Source organism: Cyanistes caeruleus, chromosome 8 (assembly GCF_971803275.1).
Source record: "Cyanistes caeruleus chromosome 8, bCyaCae1.hap1.1, whole genome shotgun sequence".
In the NCBI taxonomy this organism is placed as follows: Eukaryota; Metazoa; Chordata; class Aves; order Passeriformes; family Paridae; genus Cyanistes; species Cyanistes caeruleus.
This window is the reverse complement of record NC_141708.1, coordinates 27,847,063-27,863,743: the sequence shown is the minus strand read 5'-3', so window position 1 is coordinate 27,863,743 and position 16,681 is coordinate 27,847,063. Positions and strand designations below refer to the sequence as shown.

General features: G+C 38.4%; 1 protein-coding gene across 12 annotated transcripts in view; it reads right to left on the bottom strand.

Moving 5' to 3' along the window:
• The window catches only part of GRID1 (glutamate ionotropic receptor delta type subunit 1), a 493,727-nt gene that overhangs the window by 41,907 nt on the left and 435,139 nt on the right, over positions 1-16,681 (bottom strand). For 8 of the 12 annotated variants that reach the window (XR_015290159.1, XR_015290160.1, XR_015290162.1 and 5 more), the window contains 4 exons: positions 8,013-8,114; positions 6,469-6,666; positions 4,038-4,527; positions 2,669-2,807 (listed from right to left, as the gene is read on the bottom strand). Coding sequence is in view for 8 of the 12 variants with exons in the window: in XM_086900894.1 (XP_086757020.1) it covers positions 2,669-2,807; positions 4,038-4,527; positions 6,469-6,666; positions 8,013-8,114 (929 nt within the window). In the remaining 4 variants the exon portion in view is untranslated. The remainder of the gene's footprint in view (positions 1-2,668; positions 2,808-4,037; positions 4,528-6,468; positions 6,667-8,012; positions 8,115-16,681) is intronic. The other 4 variants (XR_015290161.1, XM_086900896.1, XM_086900895.1 and 1 more) reach the window with 1 other exon arrangement.

Here is a 16,681-nt window from a genome sequence, read left to right as displayed (position 1 = left end):
TGCCAATGCCAGATTTAAAAACAAACAAAAAAAAAGTATTCCCTTATCAGCAGGCTTTTATCTGACACGGTAATTCTTAATATCTGCCTTCCAACAGTTCAACTTCGCTTCAGTGAATGTCTCACCAAGCCCCTTTAATAAATATTGTTTATGATTTCTATGACACACTTGTTTTGCAGGGAAATTGTGGAGGCAGTGATCACTGGGATGATTGACACCTAGTTATTCAATCAAACATACTTCTATTTCACTAGTCACAGACTACACATGCCAAATTTGATACTGAAACAATTTCTATTAAGCATTTTGGAGAGGGCTTGGGAAGAAAATCAGTCTTGTAATGAAAATCTTAACTATGCTGCAGCTACTGCAGCACCATTATACTTATTTCTCTCCTGCTGGCAATTTGGAGGCAGCAGCACTGAACACCAGAGGACTTCTCTATGGAGGGAGAGATAACAGCAGATTTACTGAAAGGATGGGGGTTGTTTTCTCTTAACAATGAAAGTGTACACAGATGGATTTGGCAGCTCTCAGCTGGTGAGCAAATACTCAGCTCTAGCTCATTGTGGCTCTTTGGATGGGAAAAATGGATTTCACATAAGTATTCCTTTCTGGGTTCATGAAACACAGAATGCAGGCAAGCTGAGTGGCAGATAGGCAAAACCAGCCACTGCACATCATACGATGTGAAGCCAGTGAGAACGGGGAGCTGAGGCACAAGGCCACGATTAATTCCTGAAAGGCAGTAATTTACTTTCTCAGAAAAAAAATACTAGTTCTAAGTCTGACAAATCATTTTATAAGCTGTTTTGCCTAAAGAGTGGGGGCATGAAAATCATGGCTCAGAGACGGATGAAGGTTCAACAAGAGTTTACAGAGAAACTTTCTTTACCCCACCTTCTCTCACCAAGGCACCTCAGGAATGATTTGGGAGCAAAGCCACAGCATCACAGCATCCAGGACCACTTTTGACATCTGAGGCAATTTAAACAACCCACATTGTAGCTGACAACACCCACTAGAGATCCCTGCCCTTAAAGCCAAGTAGGTGGAACACAGACAGTGAAACTTCTTGCAATTTAAAACTTCTTTTGGCATTTACATTCTGGCACCTGAATTGATCAGCTGATGTTCTCTTACTTCCACATCCTCATTTTGTATAAGGGGATGTGATAAAAGAAGCTGGGAAGAGGCAGCTACCATTAGGTATAGAAAGGCATCTAATTACTATTCTCCAGTTGCCTTCTCTAACAGTAGAAGGGTGCCTCAGTTCTATACTTGCAAAACAATCCTGAGTAGTTCCTTTCCCCAAAACACTTCTATCTTCCTCAGGATTCTTAGCAATGTCCTTTCATTTTAATAAGAAGGGGATTTAAAATCCCTTGTAAATGTTGTAACAGTTCAGACTCGGAGGCCTCTAAAAATCCATAGTTCTCCTCTTAAACCTCTTTCTTTGGAGATTCCTCACATAATTACACTCCAACTTTTGTCCTCCTCTGAACTTGGCTGAGTTTTGGAAAGTGCTGATTAGATCAAACAGAAAATTTCTTCAGCAGTGAAAGAAATAGAACCTTCAGAATTTTTTAAGAATATCATTAGTCAAGCTTTCTGGATAGCTATTTGTTTCTAGCTTTTCAAGAGCAATTTATTCACTGAGCTTAACCTTATTCCCAGTACATCCAGGCAGCACACAAAGATAGTTTTATTCTACATAGTTTCCCATGTTATTTCCTGATGTTGGAGTACTTATTTCTGTTACTGTGTAGACCCATTTACTATGGCCAGACTAACAGAAAGTGAATTTAAAACCAAAGCCTGTTATTCTTGCCTGGTTTGATGATGATGATGATGATGATGATAATGATGATATATCCACATAAAGCATTACATTATCTGCAAGTACACATTGGCAAGCTAAAAAATGGAAATTCTGTTGAACTCATATTTAGAAGAAATGGACTTATATCCTTCTATGCAGAAACCACTGAGAAGGCAAAAGCAGGGGTTTTTTTAAGTACCAGCCTCACCTCAGTGACAATTCTTCTGTTTCAGGAAGTGAACACAAACATTCAGTGCCAGTCTTCCCAATGCAATCCCAAATGAGAGCAACAGCTTAACTGTGTCACCCTCTAACATCTGAAATCCTTAGCTCGGCACTTTCTAGAAGAGCCTGTGCTGCACTGCTACTGTTCCACTCCATCACTACCACATCAAACATGTGATACCAGTCTCTAACCTTGTCAGCACTGAGTGTGAAATTTCTATGGCCCTCCCTGTACTCCACACCAGTATGAAGGTGGAAATTTTGCCCACATTTTGTGAGAAAAAGAAAAAAAGAAAACCTTTAACCTTTAAATTTGCAGAAAAAAACCCCAAGTTATACACACACACACACACAAATTGTAACCAAACAACCAGCAGGACATGAAAGACATGTCTCCTGGAAAAATACAGAATTAAAGTGTCATTGTCCCCTCCATCAGAACTGCTTGAGGGCTGTTGGAGTGAAACTGAAGAGAGGGAGAGGAGAGAAAAACAGCCACTGCAAATAATCAGAGTATTTTATTAGAGAGTTATCTCCTTCCTGCAAGAATGAGTACTCAAATGGATAATACCTTCCTGTGAAATCCAGGTTTCCAGCTTCATGTTAAGAAGAGGCTCTTACCTTATGGGATTATCCATCCTTGATACTGTGAGAAATGCTGCTAAATTCGCTGTGTAGGAAGAACACACAATAAGGGTGAAGAGCCACCAGCTTCCCATTACAATGCGCATCGCCACAGAATTGACAGTGGACTCACCCCCTACAAATAAACAGAGAAATGGAAGGTCTCTCAGCAGCTTCCATTTACAATCATCCTCTGTGTGCCCTGGTATGTTAAACTCTGTTGGAGTTCCTCTCTGCTTCCCCTCCAGTCTGCCCTTTCACTGTGGGAAAAGCACTGCTTCTGTTAAGGCTGATAATTCACAAGTATTTTCTCCAGTCAACCTCTTGACCTAGACAGTGTTCTAGAAAATCATCTTTCAAAATATTCCCTTGAGAATTATTGAGGATTAAATCTAAAGAACATGAAAAATGTTCTAAGTTGAATGGTGAAGCACAACTAATACGCAGGAATTAAATCATTACAGTGTTCAGAATATAGCAATATTCTGTTTTCAACTGCCCTTTCAGAATTGGAAAAAAAAAGCCCCACAGAACTGCCGAATGCTTTGTGTGCTATCCTTGCACTATTTAAATCTGCAAAGACTGAACCATTAGTGTCATTACTTGTTACCCTTTACAAGATTTCAAATCATGTGAAGATTTCTTTCCAGCAGTCTTCAAGCACAGTTATGCTTGAGCATTGTTGGAGGCTAACCCTTACCATAGAGCTGGTTCTACTTACTTCAGCATATGTTTGTGCAGATTATATTTTACTGCACTTAAACCCATCAAGGCTGCCACCTTAATGAGATGAGGGACCAAGTTTCATAGCAACAGGATGGATTTTCCAGCTGAAGCTTTAGAAGCTTGCAGTCACAATGAAAAAAAAATGTAGAAAAAAGTTAACATCTTTACCCATTCAATGGGTACAGCATTCAATTACAGCATTCAATAAAACCTGCCTTCCAAGAATACAACTAACATTACAGAAATGGCACAAAAACTGTGTGGGTAGATTTTGTAAACAATTAGTTACAAAAATAACTTTGATAATGGCAGCAGTCTTATTGAATTCAGTAGGATTAGTTCCATGCCTAGAGATTCCTGATTGTAAAGTTAGTTACATACTCAGTTCAAACAACCAAGAGATGAACTACCTCACATGAGTTCAAAAACCTATAAATTTCTATTTCTAGTTATATATTAAACAATTAAAAAGGTGCTAGTTTCAGAGCTGGAGAAGTGTTGCAATTCTGCACCAAGCAGCTCTGCAGTTTATTTCTAGTGTAACAATTTTCCCAAAGAGGAAAAGCCTGCTAGCGCTTTTTCTGGACTTACTGAGAGACAGAAAAGCCGTAAAAAGACATAAAGCCCCAAACTTGCCTACCTTTCCCACTTTTGCTCAGCTGAGCTAATAGAACACAATACTTCCCCATCCCGGCCTTCTGTCCCATCTTTAGGCCGCTCTGGGAAGGAGTGCCCTGTCCTGGCCGCTGCCGGCAGAGCTGTGGGGCGGTCAGCGGCGCTGAGCCGCCGTGCCAAGGGCCGGTACCTTGCTGGACGAAGGCCCCGTACACCACCCATATGGCGCTGTGCAGGGTGGAGGACACGGACGGGCTGGGCTGCGCCGCGCTCTGCGCCCTCACGGCCTGGATCCGGTTCAGCACGAAGATCAGCACCCCGACGATGGGGATGGCTGCGGCGATGCACGCCCACACCGCGAAGTCGAAAGGAGCGAAGAGAGAGAAGATGTTGATTTTCTCCTCGGGCTTCTTGATTAAGATCCCCACAGAATAGTCCATGTAGCGCTTGCTGAAGTCCACCACGCTCTCCCGCTCGGGTGTTATAGTGATGGCTGAGATGGCCAGGTCTGCTCTCTGCAAGACAAGCACAGCACATCACATCGCTCCCTGCACCAGCAGTTTGGCCAGCGTGGGCCTTAGGGAGAAGCTTTTTAAGAACCAAGTGACTCCGTGCCTTTCATTCTATAACTTAAAGCATTTAGATGCATTTAAATAAAGTCTCTAAAAATAAAAACAGAATCATTTTCACCATTTGAACATTAGTTAATTGCACTGGTCTACAGAAGAGTAATGAAACATAACCCGTCAAGGTACTCTTGAGCAGAAAGCGTGACCCTGACTCCTCTCTGGAAGAAGGGTAGTTTACTTAATCTTTATCCCTCACTCGTTTTTCCAAAGGTGGCCTAAAACTCCAAACCACATTAACCCAGTGCACTGTAAGCAATAAAGAAAGAAACACCGTTTATTTAGCTTGTGTATTTGATAGCAGGGTGGGAAGAGCTAATGTTTGTTTTCTTCCTGCAGAATTGCCAACTTTCCATATTCATGAAGACATTTCATGAAAAACTAGGGAGAAGATTTTGTTTGTTTTTTCAGATTAATAAAGTGATGGAAAAAGCTCATAACAGAAAGAATGCACAAAGGCAACTATGTTCCTGAAACTGTTTTTACTTCAATATTTAAAACAGGTAGCTTTTGCATGTAGATAATCCTTAAAGAGTATGCACACTTGATGAAGGGTAAGATAGGAGTTAATAAATAAGATTTCCAAAGCTTTTGAAGAGCTTCAATTAGATTTTTAATATTTTAATATTTTCTGTCTCAATAAAAGAGTTCTCTTCAAAAAACAAAAAAAAAACCCACCAAAACCGGAATATACATTCAGTTTCCTATCTCTAATTGTGTTGGAAACGTAAAGCAAATATTAGACAGGGGAGGTTTGCTTTGAAACCCTTTTGAGTCTGTGGAACAAATGGCAGCAGAAATACCATTTAAAAAATACCATAATAGATATTTAATTCCTTCAAAGAAAGCAATTTCCAAAGAAATTTAACAGGAGTTCTTACCTTATTTTTAAATCAAACAAATTCAAACAGTTTATGTCAATGCAAAATAAGTTAAAAATTCTTTATGTTCCCTAGCACAACCAAGAATATCCCATTATCCCACACATGTTTGCTATTGCCTTAATTGCTTGTATTTCTTCCTAAACATCTCCTCACAGATACTGAGCCACCTATTTAAAAATAATGAGAAAGCTTTCACTTTCAGTAATAGTCTCCACTGCAGAAGAGCAACCTTTTCTACAAAAAGCAGCAACATGGAATATTAATTCCTTTGATTCTTCTGCTTAATTAATGCTTGTCCAATGTCAGATTGCAAGAACATGAACAAAATACACTCATTTCATTCTCTGGGAGATTCTAACCTACAAACTCTACCCATTAACTTAAATGGAGTTCAATTAACTTACTCCTAGCTTTGCAATACTATAATTAAGAAATTTTAGTTTTAAAATTCAGTTTTAAATGAATGAATAATCTTGAGACCAGTTAAAATTCTGATTTCCTGTTACTGGGCTACTTTGACTGTTTCAGAGTCATTACTCATTGGTCTTTATTAAACACATTGTCACAGAATGACAGAAATAAAGCCCCCTCTACAAACAACTTTCAAAGACAAAATAACAAAAATTAAAATACCAGTAGCTAATATTTTAAGGAGAATACCTTATTTTTTCTCTATTTTCTATAGTCATTCCCTCACACGCACAAACATGACCTCGTTTCTTATAGTAATGTAAACACATCGATTTACACCCATGTAATTTATCTTGAGAGCAGCTGGGAGCAAATAAAACAGGAGACTCTTTAGTTCCTATCCTGTATACAGAGTCTTAAATTTCAGTTTATAACACATTCAATTCACTCATAGCTCAGAAGCATTCTGCACTGGTGCCTTCATCCTAATTCATTCTCCTATAACTTTTTGAAACACAGCGTCTTCCCTGTGTACCTTGTTAATGAGTTCTCCAATCATGCCATTCCAGGAGCTATTTTGGAGCTGGTGTCCATACTTGCCATCAGGAGCTTGATATATCTCATACTTGAAGCCCAGATTCTTGGCCAGTGCATCCAGGACATCAATGGAAAATCCTTTATATCGTTTTGGTTGCCCAAGGATGTTCTCTGCCACCATTACAAAAGGTTCTTCCTGAGAACAAAACAGTATCTTAACTCACACTTGAAAGAAGATTTTTAGTTTGCTTCTCTGAGCAAAATGGTGCTTTCTGAGTTAATTCTGGACAACTTGGAACAGATTTTGAGGCACCTGTAAGCTTCTGAGGCAAAAATTGTAGGTCTTATAGCATTCTGTGAAGCTCCCCAACCAAACACCACCGCCTCAACACTTAAGTCCTATCCATAGCCTTGGTATTTCTTGAGAATAAGCAGAAGCTCCAGAAGAAATTCAACCCCTGATTTAGAAAGCCATCTTTTAGATACACAAGGCCTCATCTTTTATCCAGGACACATACTAAAACAGGAGCCAAAACCACTGCAATTTTGTGAACATTTAAAATTGTGAAAATTCAAAGAATAACTTTCATGGGTGCTAGTTTATGGAGTATTTTAATTTAAGAAGTCTATTTTGGGGCCAAGGAAATGTAGCATTTTGTGGTATGTTCTCTGCTCTCCTGCAGGGAAATGCCAGGGATGTTGGTGGCACTGGCACTGCAGTTGGCTGCCTTTGTAGCCTGGTACTGCCACAGAAGGGATCTGCTCACCTCTCACACCAGCTACAGCATAAATTGAGGCAAGAAAACTGGGGGCTGGAGGGAGTGCCTTCATGTACATATGTACTCTTAGGTACTGCCTATTTGTACCATGATTCAGAAATAGAAAACTGAAAACAAAAAAAAGACATAATATTCTGCAATCTGCAGACTACAATATCTTAGCCAGGAAGGCATGCAATCCCTAATTTGCCCCTAATGTAGCATTTGGCTGACAGGAGCTCTTTACCACTCCAGAGTTTAATAGACAGGCCCAAAAGCATAATGATTTTTTTGGAAAGATGACACCTTTCTAAAAGATATAGTTTATCTCAATGGGAATTTATGAGCTTGATGCAGGAAACACTTGATTAAATTTTACAGCCTGCAGTGTACAAGAGCCAAGATTAGATTATCATAATTGGCCCATCTGATCTTAAAATCCATGAAATGCTTAAAACTGCCTATCCAAGCTGGAGGATGGTATCTGGAATGCACCCCCGTGCACTCAGGCCCTGAGGCCCTGTGCTGGTTCTATGCCTGGTTGGAATTACAATGCAAAAAAACAGCATAAGCAAACAAACAAATGCTCTGTATCACTGACAGTGCACAGCTTCATATAAAATAATAAAGCACCATCATCCATCTTTCTTGCTTATGTAACAGATCATCCAAAAATACAGAACTGAAAATGATAGGGGAAAACACTGCAGGAAGTGCCGAAAATATTCAGTCAGATCCTTTTTATTTTGAGCATTTTGTTTCCTGAACTCAGAAAGGATCATACCAAGACAGTCACCACTTTGAGTGTCACTCCTTGTAAGTCGTTGCCCAGACGTCGCTCTTGGAGGCTGCCATTCAGTCCTTTCTCAGAGTCCCATGTCGCCAACTGGAACGGAAAGTACAGAGAGTCTGAAGCACTGCCAGGCAGGAATCTTTCAGCATTTACAAAATGTTTAACAGCAGCCTCACCGAATCCAGAATTGATAGAGAGAGATTGACAGGTGTGTGGCTTTTTTAAAATGTAGAATCAGAATTAGCGCGATTCAGAGGTCAGACATAAACAAGCACCTCGCCTGAATGTATGTTCATGGATGTGTGCAATATAAATGCTCTATTATCTGTAGCAGTTATCATATCATTTCACTTAGTTCACTCTGACATTACATTTCTCCTCGGTAAGTTTATACTGCCTGAGAGTCCTCTACCTGTGGCTGCACTATCCCAGATTTCCCTCTCTGCTCAGATCTCTGTTTTCAAATACCCTATGTTTATTAAAGACCAACCTTTTTTTTACAGTGTTTAACTCACAGTCATAAATTTTTGACACAAGTTCTATGGTGTCGAACTGTCTCAACTTGCATTTTCTTTAGCTTCTATCTTAAGTCTCATTTTCTCTGCTCTTGCCCTACTTCTACGTGGTCTCTAAAACAATTAAAGCCTCTTGAGTTCCCACGCTCCTGATGAACAAGTATCTCATATCTACCAGATGTACCACATGCATGTTTTCAGGGTATCTCTCCCTGGAACATTACATCTAAATATTTTATTTTTCAATTAAATGTATCATTTTAAAAATTAATTTTATTGCATTTTCTGCAGAGAAATACAGTGCAATTCAATAGAACAGGTTCAATAGAAAAGTCAAACTTAAGTAACCTTTGATTTATTCAAACTAAATATGCTCCTGAGCAGTGGCAGCAGCAGTCAGACACTCCTTTTGTCTTCAAACAGAATCCACAGTGTCATTTTGTTCAGAAGAGACATAAATAGTATCAAGTAGAAACTGTTTTCTTCTTTTTTTTTTCAGCTGTACTCTTAAACACCAATACTATGTTCACATATTTGGAAGCAGTGTTGTTAGCTGAAGGCATGCCCTGTAGAAATTAAACACAGTCCAAGATCTGTGAAATATGGATTCCTCCTGCCAGAAGCTAATTTTCATGTAACAAGTCAAAATCTTCTTGGAAAGGACTTATTTCACTGAAAATGCCTATGGCTAGATGTCTTACATGATTTATTTCTATGACTTCAGTTTTATCCTAAAGCCTCACAAATCAAATCAACAAATAAAATGTGATGGAAGAGATCTGTATAGTTTTATTTCTGTTTTGTTGCATTAAACTGATAAACAGGGAACTAGAAAAGAACAAGACATTCTGTGAATATTCAGCAACTATCACAACTGATGCAAATTATCCCACAGTCACTAAATCTTGAAAGCTGAAATGCAGGAGAGGAAAGACTTAAGGTACACCTCCTTTTATCCAGATGACCTCGAGGATGGAGGAGGAGAATGTATGAATAATTTTCAGCTTTATAATGACACCCCTGAAAGCTAAAATATCTCAGATTGAACACTCTCCTCCTGTGATGGCAGTTTGGAGTGACAGAGGAGTGTCTGCAGCAACACAGGCAAATAAATACCTGTAGCCATGGTATCTTTTGAATTTGAATTTAGATGCTTGCTCTGAAATATTTCCAGATGTTCCTCAGCCCTTGCTGCTGCCAAAACAAATGGACAGACCTTTCCTCGACATAAATCAACATAGTTGATTTCAACAGACTTCAAAGATCAGTGCAGGTGTGTATAGTATCTATTGTGTCTCAAATCTCTAAAGAAAGCTTACTCTTTAAACCTTCTTTGCTTGTCCGAGGCATATGGCCAAGACTTTTGCCAAAACGGCTTACAAAATCTACAGGTGATGATGGTAATGCATCTCACTGTCTTTTTTCAGGAAACAAATTGCTCTAGGTAAGGGTTTATAAGATCTTGTATGAAATAATGCTAAAATTCAGATAGAAGCATATTGTCCTCTTCATTTCAGCTACCTTTTAATTCTGTAGTACTATTGAAAAAGCAGTCAAGCTTTTCTAGAACAACTTGATAATTTTTAAGTCTTACTGCCCCATGCTCATTTTCCTATGATTCTCTGGAGAAATTCAATTATCATTGATATAGCACCATAAATTTGCAAAAAAAACATTTACAAAGTTACAGATGAGATGCCAATGATGATAAGCTTGTAAAATAGTACTGCTGCACAAGTACCAGTGTGGTCCTGGACTCCACATCTCATGGTATGGGCTAAACAGAGCATCCAGAGCACAGCTGAGAAGAAGTACTGTCTTAACACTGTGGTTAGCATCTGTCTTAACAAGAGTTAGGCATGCTGGAAAAATATCAAGGGAGAACAGGACAACTGCTGCTGTGATGGAGGATTCAGTTAATACAAAGGATGAAAGATGCAACTGTAAATATTTAAGATAATGATAACTAAGAAATGGGAAAATTAGAAAGAAAACTAGATATAAGGCAACAGAACTACTGCTGCAAACTTCTTGTAATCTACAGAGACCCTTCACAAGAAATACAAATTGTTTCCTAGAAACATTTATTCATTCTCAGTGCAGACTGTTAAAGGAGAAATAGATAAAAGGGCAGGGATTTTTTAAGTACTTCTAAGCAAAACAATTTTTCATAGGAAAGGTTTGGCATATCCAGGGTATCAGGAAGTACATAGATAAAGGAAATCAAAGAACTCTCTGGTGGTTCTTGAATTCACCGGAGATACCAGATCCAAACAATTGTTTCACATATTGCTGGATCCCAGACAAAGGCAATTAGGATGGTTTTGTCCCACGTGGAACAATTTCATCAAAGTCCTAGAGTGCAAGGTTTAACCTGTGATCCTCTCAGTTTGCCATTTCCCAGGTGAGTGGATTGATTGCCATCTTTAAGGCTGGTATAGGGGCATATTATCCACAAAGTTAAAAGGTACTGGCATAGTCTTTTCAAAGAATGTCATCATTCCAGAATACTTGAAAACCTCATCTCCAAAAGAAAAAAGCATTCCCTACTGCTGAAACAAAGCCATTCCTAGAACTCTGCCAGGGAGAAATTCTGTCAAAAGTGCACAGGAGCAATTTGAGGTTCCAGCCTACAACTGTTAACTTCACAAGCCTACGTAACACCACTGAGTCCCGAGAGCCACACTTATATAAAGTTAATTGAGCATAGACCTATAATAGAAAATAGAGAAAGTTCAGGAACGCTGAAGGAGGGATTTGAGTAGGAAAGAGCAATTGACCTGAACTGACATATCTAAGGAAACAGATATACACCACTGCTCGCCTGAGCAGCCAGCGAGACAAATGGCAGATGTCTAGGACTGAGATGCCACATGAAGTCTGCCCTTGAAGCAGCACAACGCCCTTGAAAAATGTGAGGGAACGGGCTCACAATTAACAGAGAAAAGCAGCACTAACAGAGTCACCACCACGTAGACAGTCCCGTGAAACTGATTTAGAATTTAAGAAAACGAATCTTCAGTTGTGCCAACCAAATGTACTTTGGCAAGAAGCTGCATAGTAACAAGAAAAGAATTTACACAAATTGGAATAAAAATTTCAAATTAATTCAAACAGCTCAAAACCAATGCAAAATGCCAAATATTCTATTGCAATGAAATAAACTGTAAATTAGTATCAGAAATATATTTTTGGCCATGTAAGCTTAATGACATTACTTAACTACTATTATCTAGAGAGTAACTAGATAGGAAATGGACATGGAATCTCTCTCTTCATGTATTATACAATAATTCCTACACAATAAATAAGGAAAACCTACAGGGGAAAAACTACATTAGTTAACCCAAAACTGTGGGGATAGTTTAGGACAGAGGACTACAAGCGGAGGCTCTGGTAGAGGTATTCCAGCATTAATATTCTTATTCTCTAGAAGCCTGTGTATTTATTCAGGTCCTGCTCTTCAAATTGTGCCATTCACTGCAACTAACAATTTCAACCCTACCCATCATAACTCACCAGTATCTTGCTCCACTATTTTTATGGTCCTTCATTGCAGAGAATATCAAATATTTTGATGCGAGACGAAATGTTTTCCCTCATGTTTTTCATTAGCCAAAGATCAATTCAATTAAATGTAATGACCATACCATTAAAAGCCAACTACTTTGAACATAAGAGAGCTCTATAACATAAATGAAGGTTAGACACATTATGCTTTATACTACTAATCTTAAGGATGCCAAGGTATTCTCATGTATTGCTTTCTACATAATCATGAGGAGTTTCATGCAGAATTGAAGCAATGGTTTTCTTTCTAACCCTGTAGGTTTTATTAACACAGTGCCAGACTTCTTATACCCCTTGGGAATAGATCAGCACCAAATACTTTATTTTGCATATCCATCATGTTTAATATTATGTTGCAGGGCATCAATTATGAGAATTATCTTTTTTGCTGAAGTAAGACACTGGTCCATTATGTGGCAGAATGAGACATTATTTTGCTAGCAAGTAATGAAGCAGCTTTGATACCAGTTCAGGGTTGTTCCTCTTTCCATATTGTGATAGCTGGTGAACATCTCTGACCTCTTAGAAAAACACCTGTGTTCTACTGTGCTGAGCTTGGGCAACATTTGTCTGGGGCAGCAAATCCACACTTGGCAGAAAAAGGAGCTGAAAGGACATGACAAGACAAATGTATTCTGTAATTCATTATATAAAAGTATAAATAGGCCATCTTCAGCTCTGCTAGAATAAATTGCTTCAATTAATACTAGTCTTTGAAGGAGCAGTGACTGCAACATGCTGATGTTATTAGTGCAGCAACACAGGCACTGAGAGAGATGTAGTATTCAATGAAGCAATCATGAGAGTGATGAAAACAATATGAACAAGAATCTTATCCTCTGATGGCTTCTTTATGAAGTGCAGGGAAGTATTACTCTATACCAAAATTTTTGTATTTCATTTTCCTGACATAAAATCAAAATATGGTGAAGAAGGTGTTGAAAATAAATTGGAGGTATTTTCTACTAGGCTCTCACAGGCTTCTCTCTTGAAAAGCAGGCAAAAAACTTCCACCCCTGTTCTCCTGCAGTTTTGCTACTTTTCAAGGCTTTAAGATTGTGATTACACAATGTGCCATAGTGTAGAAACACTCTTGTTGAATCAAATGGCAGCATTGCTATAGCAAAAGATGCGTGTGCAACACCACAACTCTTTTAAGGGTCAAATAAATTAACTGTGAGTACCCAAGATACTGCTGTATCAGGCACTTCCCAGGGGCATTGTAAATTACCCTTTGATATGAACAAGCAAGTCTCTAAGCATAAAATTAAAATGGATAAGTAATCATAAAAGTTAGACCAATCCAGGCATAAAGTCCTCAACAGCTGTCACAAGTTACTGGCTAAAAACACATTGCCACTGGGCTACCTATCTGACAGGCAAACAAGCCCCTCTTCCTTTTCCTGCAGTTTAAAAGACAAAGTCATTGCCCAGTGAAATCCAACATGTTCTGAACTCCAAGGATACTCTGAATGCTATGGCAAATTACTGAAAATCAGGTAGCTCAGGAATAGCTGCTTGTGGACAAAATGAACCAATTTCCTTTACCACTACTCATTATGTGTAGGTAAAACGGAAACAAATCCGTTTCACACAGAGAACAGATTGTTTTCAAAGCTTCCAAATGCTTTTTGGTAGAAAATTACTAGCTTTTGAGAGCAGAACTATCCCTGTTATTTATGCAATAGTGACCTCAGCAGACTGTTTGTAAACAAAAAACCCTCATCATTGAGAAGTTGGATCTAACAACAAATACAAATTCATGTTGATTTCCTATAGGTTCCTGTCCTGCTCTATGGAGTGTAGTAACCAAATCACTCCCTGTTGTGCTGTCCCAAGAATTTTACTGGGAAGGGAGAGCAAGAGAGGCTTGTGCAGCTGGACAGCTGTCAGGACCTATTTTTTCCAGTCCTTCCACAGAGAGCTCTGCACACAGGAATTAACTGGCACGCTACCACAGGCTATGTCAAAACTGGGTGGGTTTTTTTTGGTGTTTTTTTTTTTTTTTTGACAATTCCGTACGGGATTCTTGGATATTATCTGAGCTGAATGCTTTTGATGTATCACAGTCAAGAAACCTCTCTGTATTTCTGCAGTTCTAACAACAGAACTTTTCCTAGCCTGGCCCCTGAGGTACAGACCACTGCGTGATTTCACCAGCTGTGATTTTCACTTTCTGAAGCCTGGCCAGTGTGAACTCACTTTCTGATTCTGGTTACAGGCATTGAGTCATCTCAGAATAAAAGCAGAGTTCAGTCCATACCCTGGTATCATCATCTATCAAGCTAGTTCTCAATCCTGTATTGAAAACTGCTCTTCTCTTAAACTCCAGACACTAACGAAAAGCTCCACAACATTAAGAGTAATTTTTTTGTAGAAACTTATTTAAAAAATAAGTATTGGCATTATCTAATTACCTCACGATATTTTTGTGGCCTTGCTATAACAAGTAGAATGTTCTAGAGAAAAAGATAGCCACTTTGCATTTTAGTTCAAAAGATGTGGATTCATAAATGTAATTTATAAACCAAACTGGAAACTTAAACACAAAGAGGTCAAAGTCTTAGATGAAATGTTGATACTTAAAAATTAAAATTAATAAAACTCCAATAATATTTTATAAGAATTGCTGTTAAGACAAGTTAATACTCTCTCCTGACATCAGTAAAAACCCTAAGTGACAAAGCTTTCATGCTAAAGACTTTAAGCGAATTTTGACCAGCTCTGGTTATTGGCAGTGGAATCAACACCCACATCTACAGAACACTGAAAATTCTTGTAATAAATTTAAAAGTTCCATATTTTACTGAACTTTCTCTTATTTTGATGTTTACAATATGACTTCATCTTTATCCTCGCTTCTCACAGAAAGTGACACAAAATGGCTTCAACAATTTCCAGATTTTTTTTTCCTCTACAACAAAAGTCACCGAGTAAATAAAAAAAAAACAACATAACTTAGTGTTTGGTAATGGATAATTGCCCCTCCAAGAAACGGAAGAACTGTAGATAGTATTAAGGAAAACATGAATTTTCTTCTCTGTAATGATAGGCATTTAATGGTTTTAATTAACAGCAAGCTATATTGAGACAGCTTTCAAAAATATATTTATCCCTTGGGCTTTGTTACATACATAGAACAGGTTTTGTAGCGGAATTAAAATCAGCTTGCTCACAAAGCCAATTAGCAGAGAATATACAAACACCAGATCCACAGATATTACAGTTTATATAAACTATGTACCAGTTGTACATAAGTATTCACAAGGAACATAACAATATACTTAGCTAATCTTTGCATTGTCTTCACAGAGAAACTGCAGTAAGCATGGAAAGTACTTTTCCATGTTACTGTTTACAAACCTTTTGCTTCCAGCCTATTGCCCTGCTTCATATAAACATTAGGAGAATTTTTAGCTTTTAAAAAAATACTGGACAATGAGAACTTCTAAGACATTTTGCAGTGACAGACAGTGCACACAGGGTGCATAAGAAAGATTAGAGTTATAAATACTTTCTCTCAGCTCCACAAACTGCCATGTACCAGCAAAACTCCATCACTAGAAAGGATGTGGTAATTGCAGCAAAGTAGTCAAAGGTAAGAAATAAAAGCAGGTAAGAAATACAGCTTGTACTGTGTGTAATGCTTAAAGGCTCTACTTTCAGAATCTTTACTGCAGCTTTAAAAATAAACACTGATCTCCAGGAAGCTTTATTAGAGTGCCCTACATCATTTGTTTAGGAGGATTCAATAATTTAGTAGGTTTATGTAATTACTACAGAGCTTATTTAATATTGCACCTGATGCATTGCTGTTCTCCAAGTCTTGAGAAAAGCTTCTAGAAAGGTCAAAGCTGATCAAATTGGAAAACAAGACATGATTTGTGTGTGGTCCAAACTTCTCAGTGCAGGGGGAGAAACACTTTGGGCCCATGGAAGGCCACAGAGCAGAAGAACCTCTGCTGAGGGAAAGGCAGCAGCTCTCTGGGAATGACCCAGTGAAGACCTCATTTGAAGATCACACTACCTTAAAACATAAAAAGATTTATTTCTACACTCTAAATGGCTCTTGATCACTGCAGGGCAGGTGGATTTTCAACAATGAACAGCAGAGCATTTGTGCTTAGAATTAGGGCTAAAATGGGCAATACCCTCAGAGTAATATGGATGCAGAAATATGGCAAAGAATTACCACAAACCTATCAGAGGAGTAAAAAACCACACACGTTACATTCATTAAATCTCTTTCTTACTGCCTTAACCTGATATTCTTTCTGTTGCTATGGTGATTGTTATCCAGCCATTTATACATTTAAAGAAAAAGATCAGTATTCCCTCTCATGAAATTCAAAGTGTGAGAAATATCTCCTTAACGCAATATAAAGACCATTTCCTCAGTGGACCCATCAGACATTCATTTTCCTAAGGTCTTCCGAGTCCATTTAGACTTCTTTCTTCCACACATTGTGTGGCAATGTATTTCAAAATATGAGCGGGCAGTCTCTGAAAATGTACTTCCTCTTATAGGTTGTAAGCTGCCTACCAGTTCATTTTATTAAGTATCATCTAGGTTTC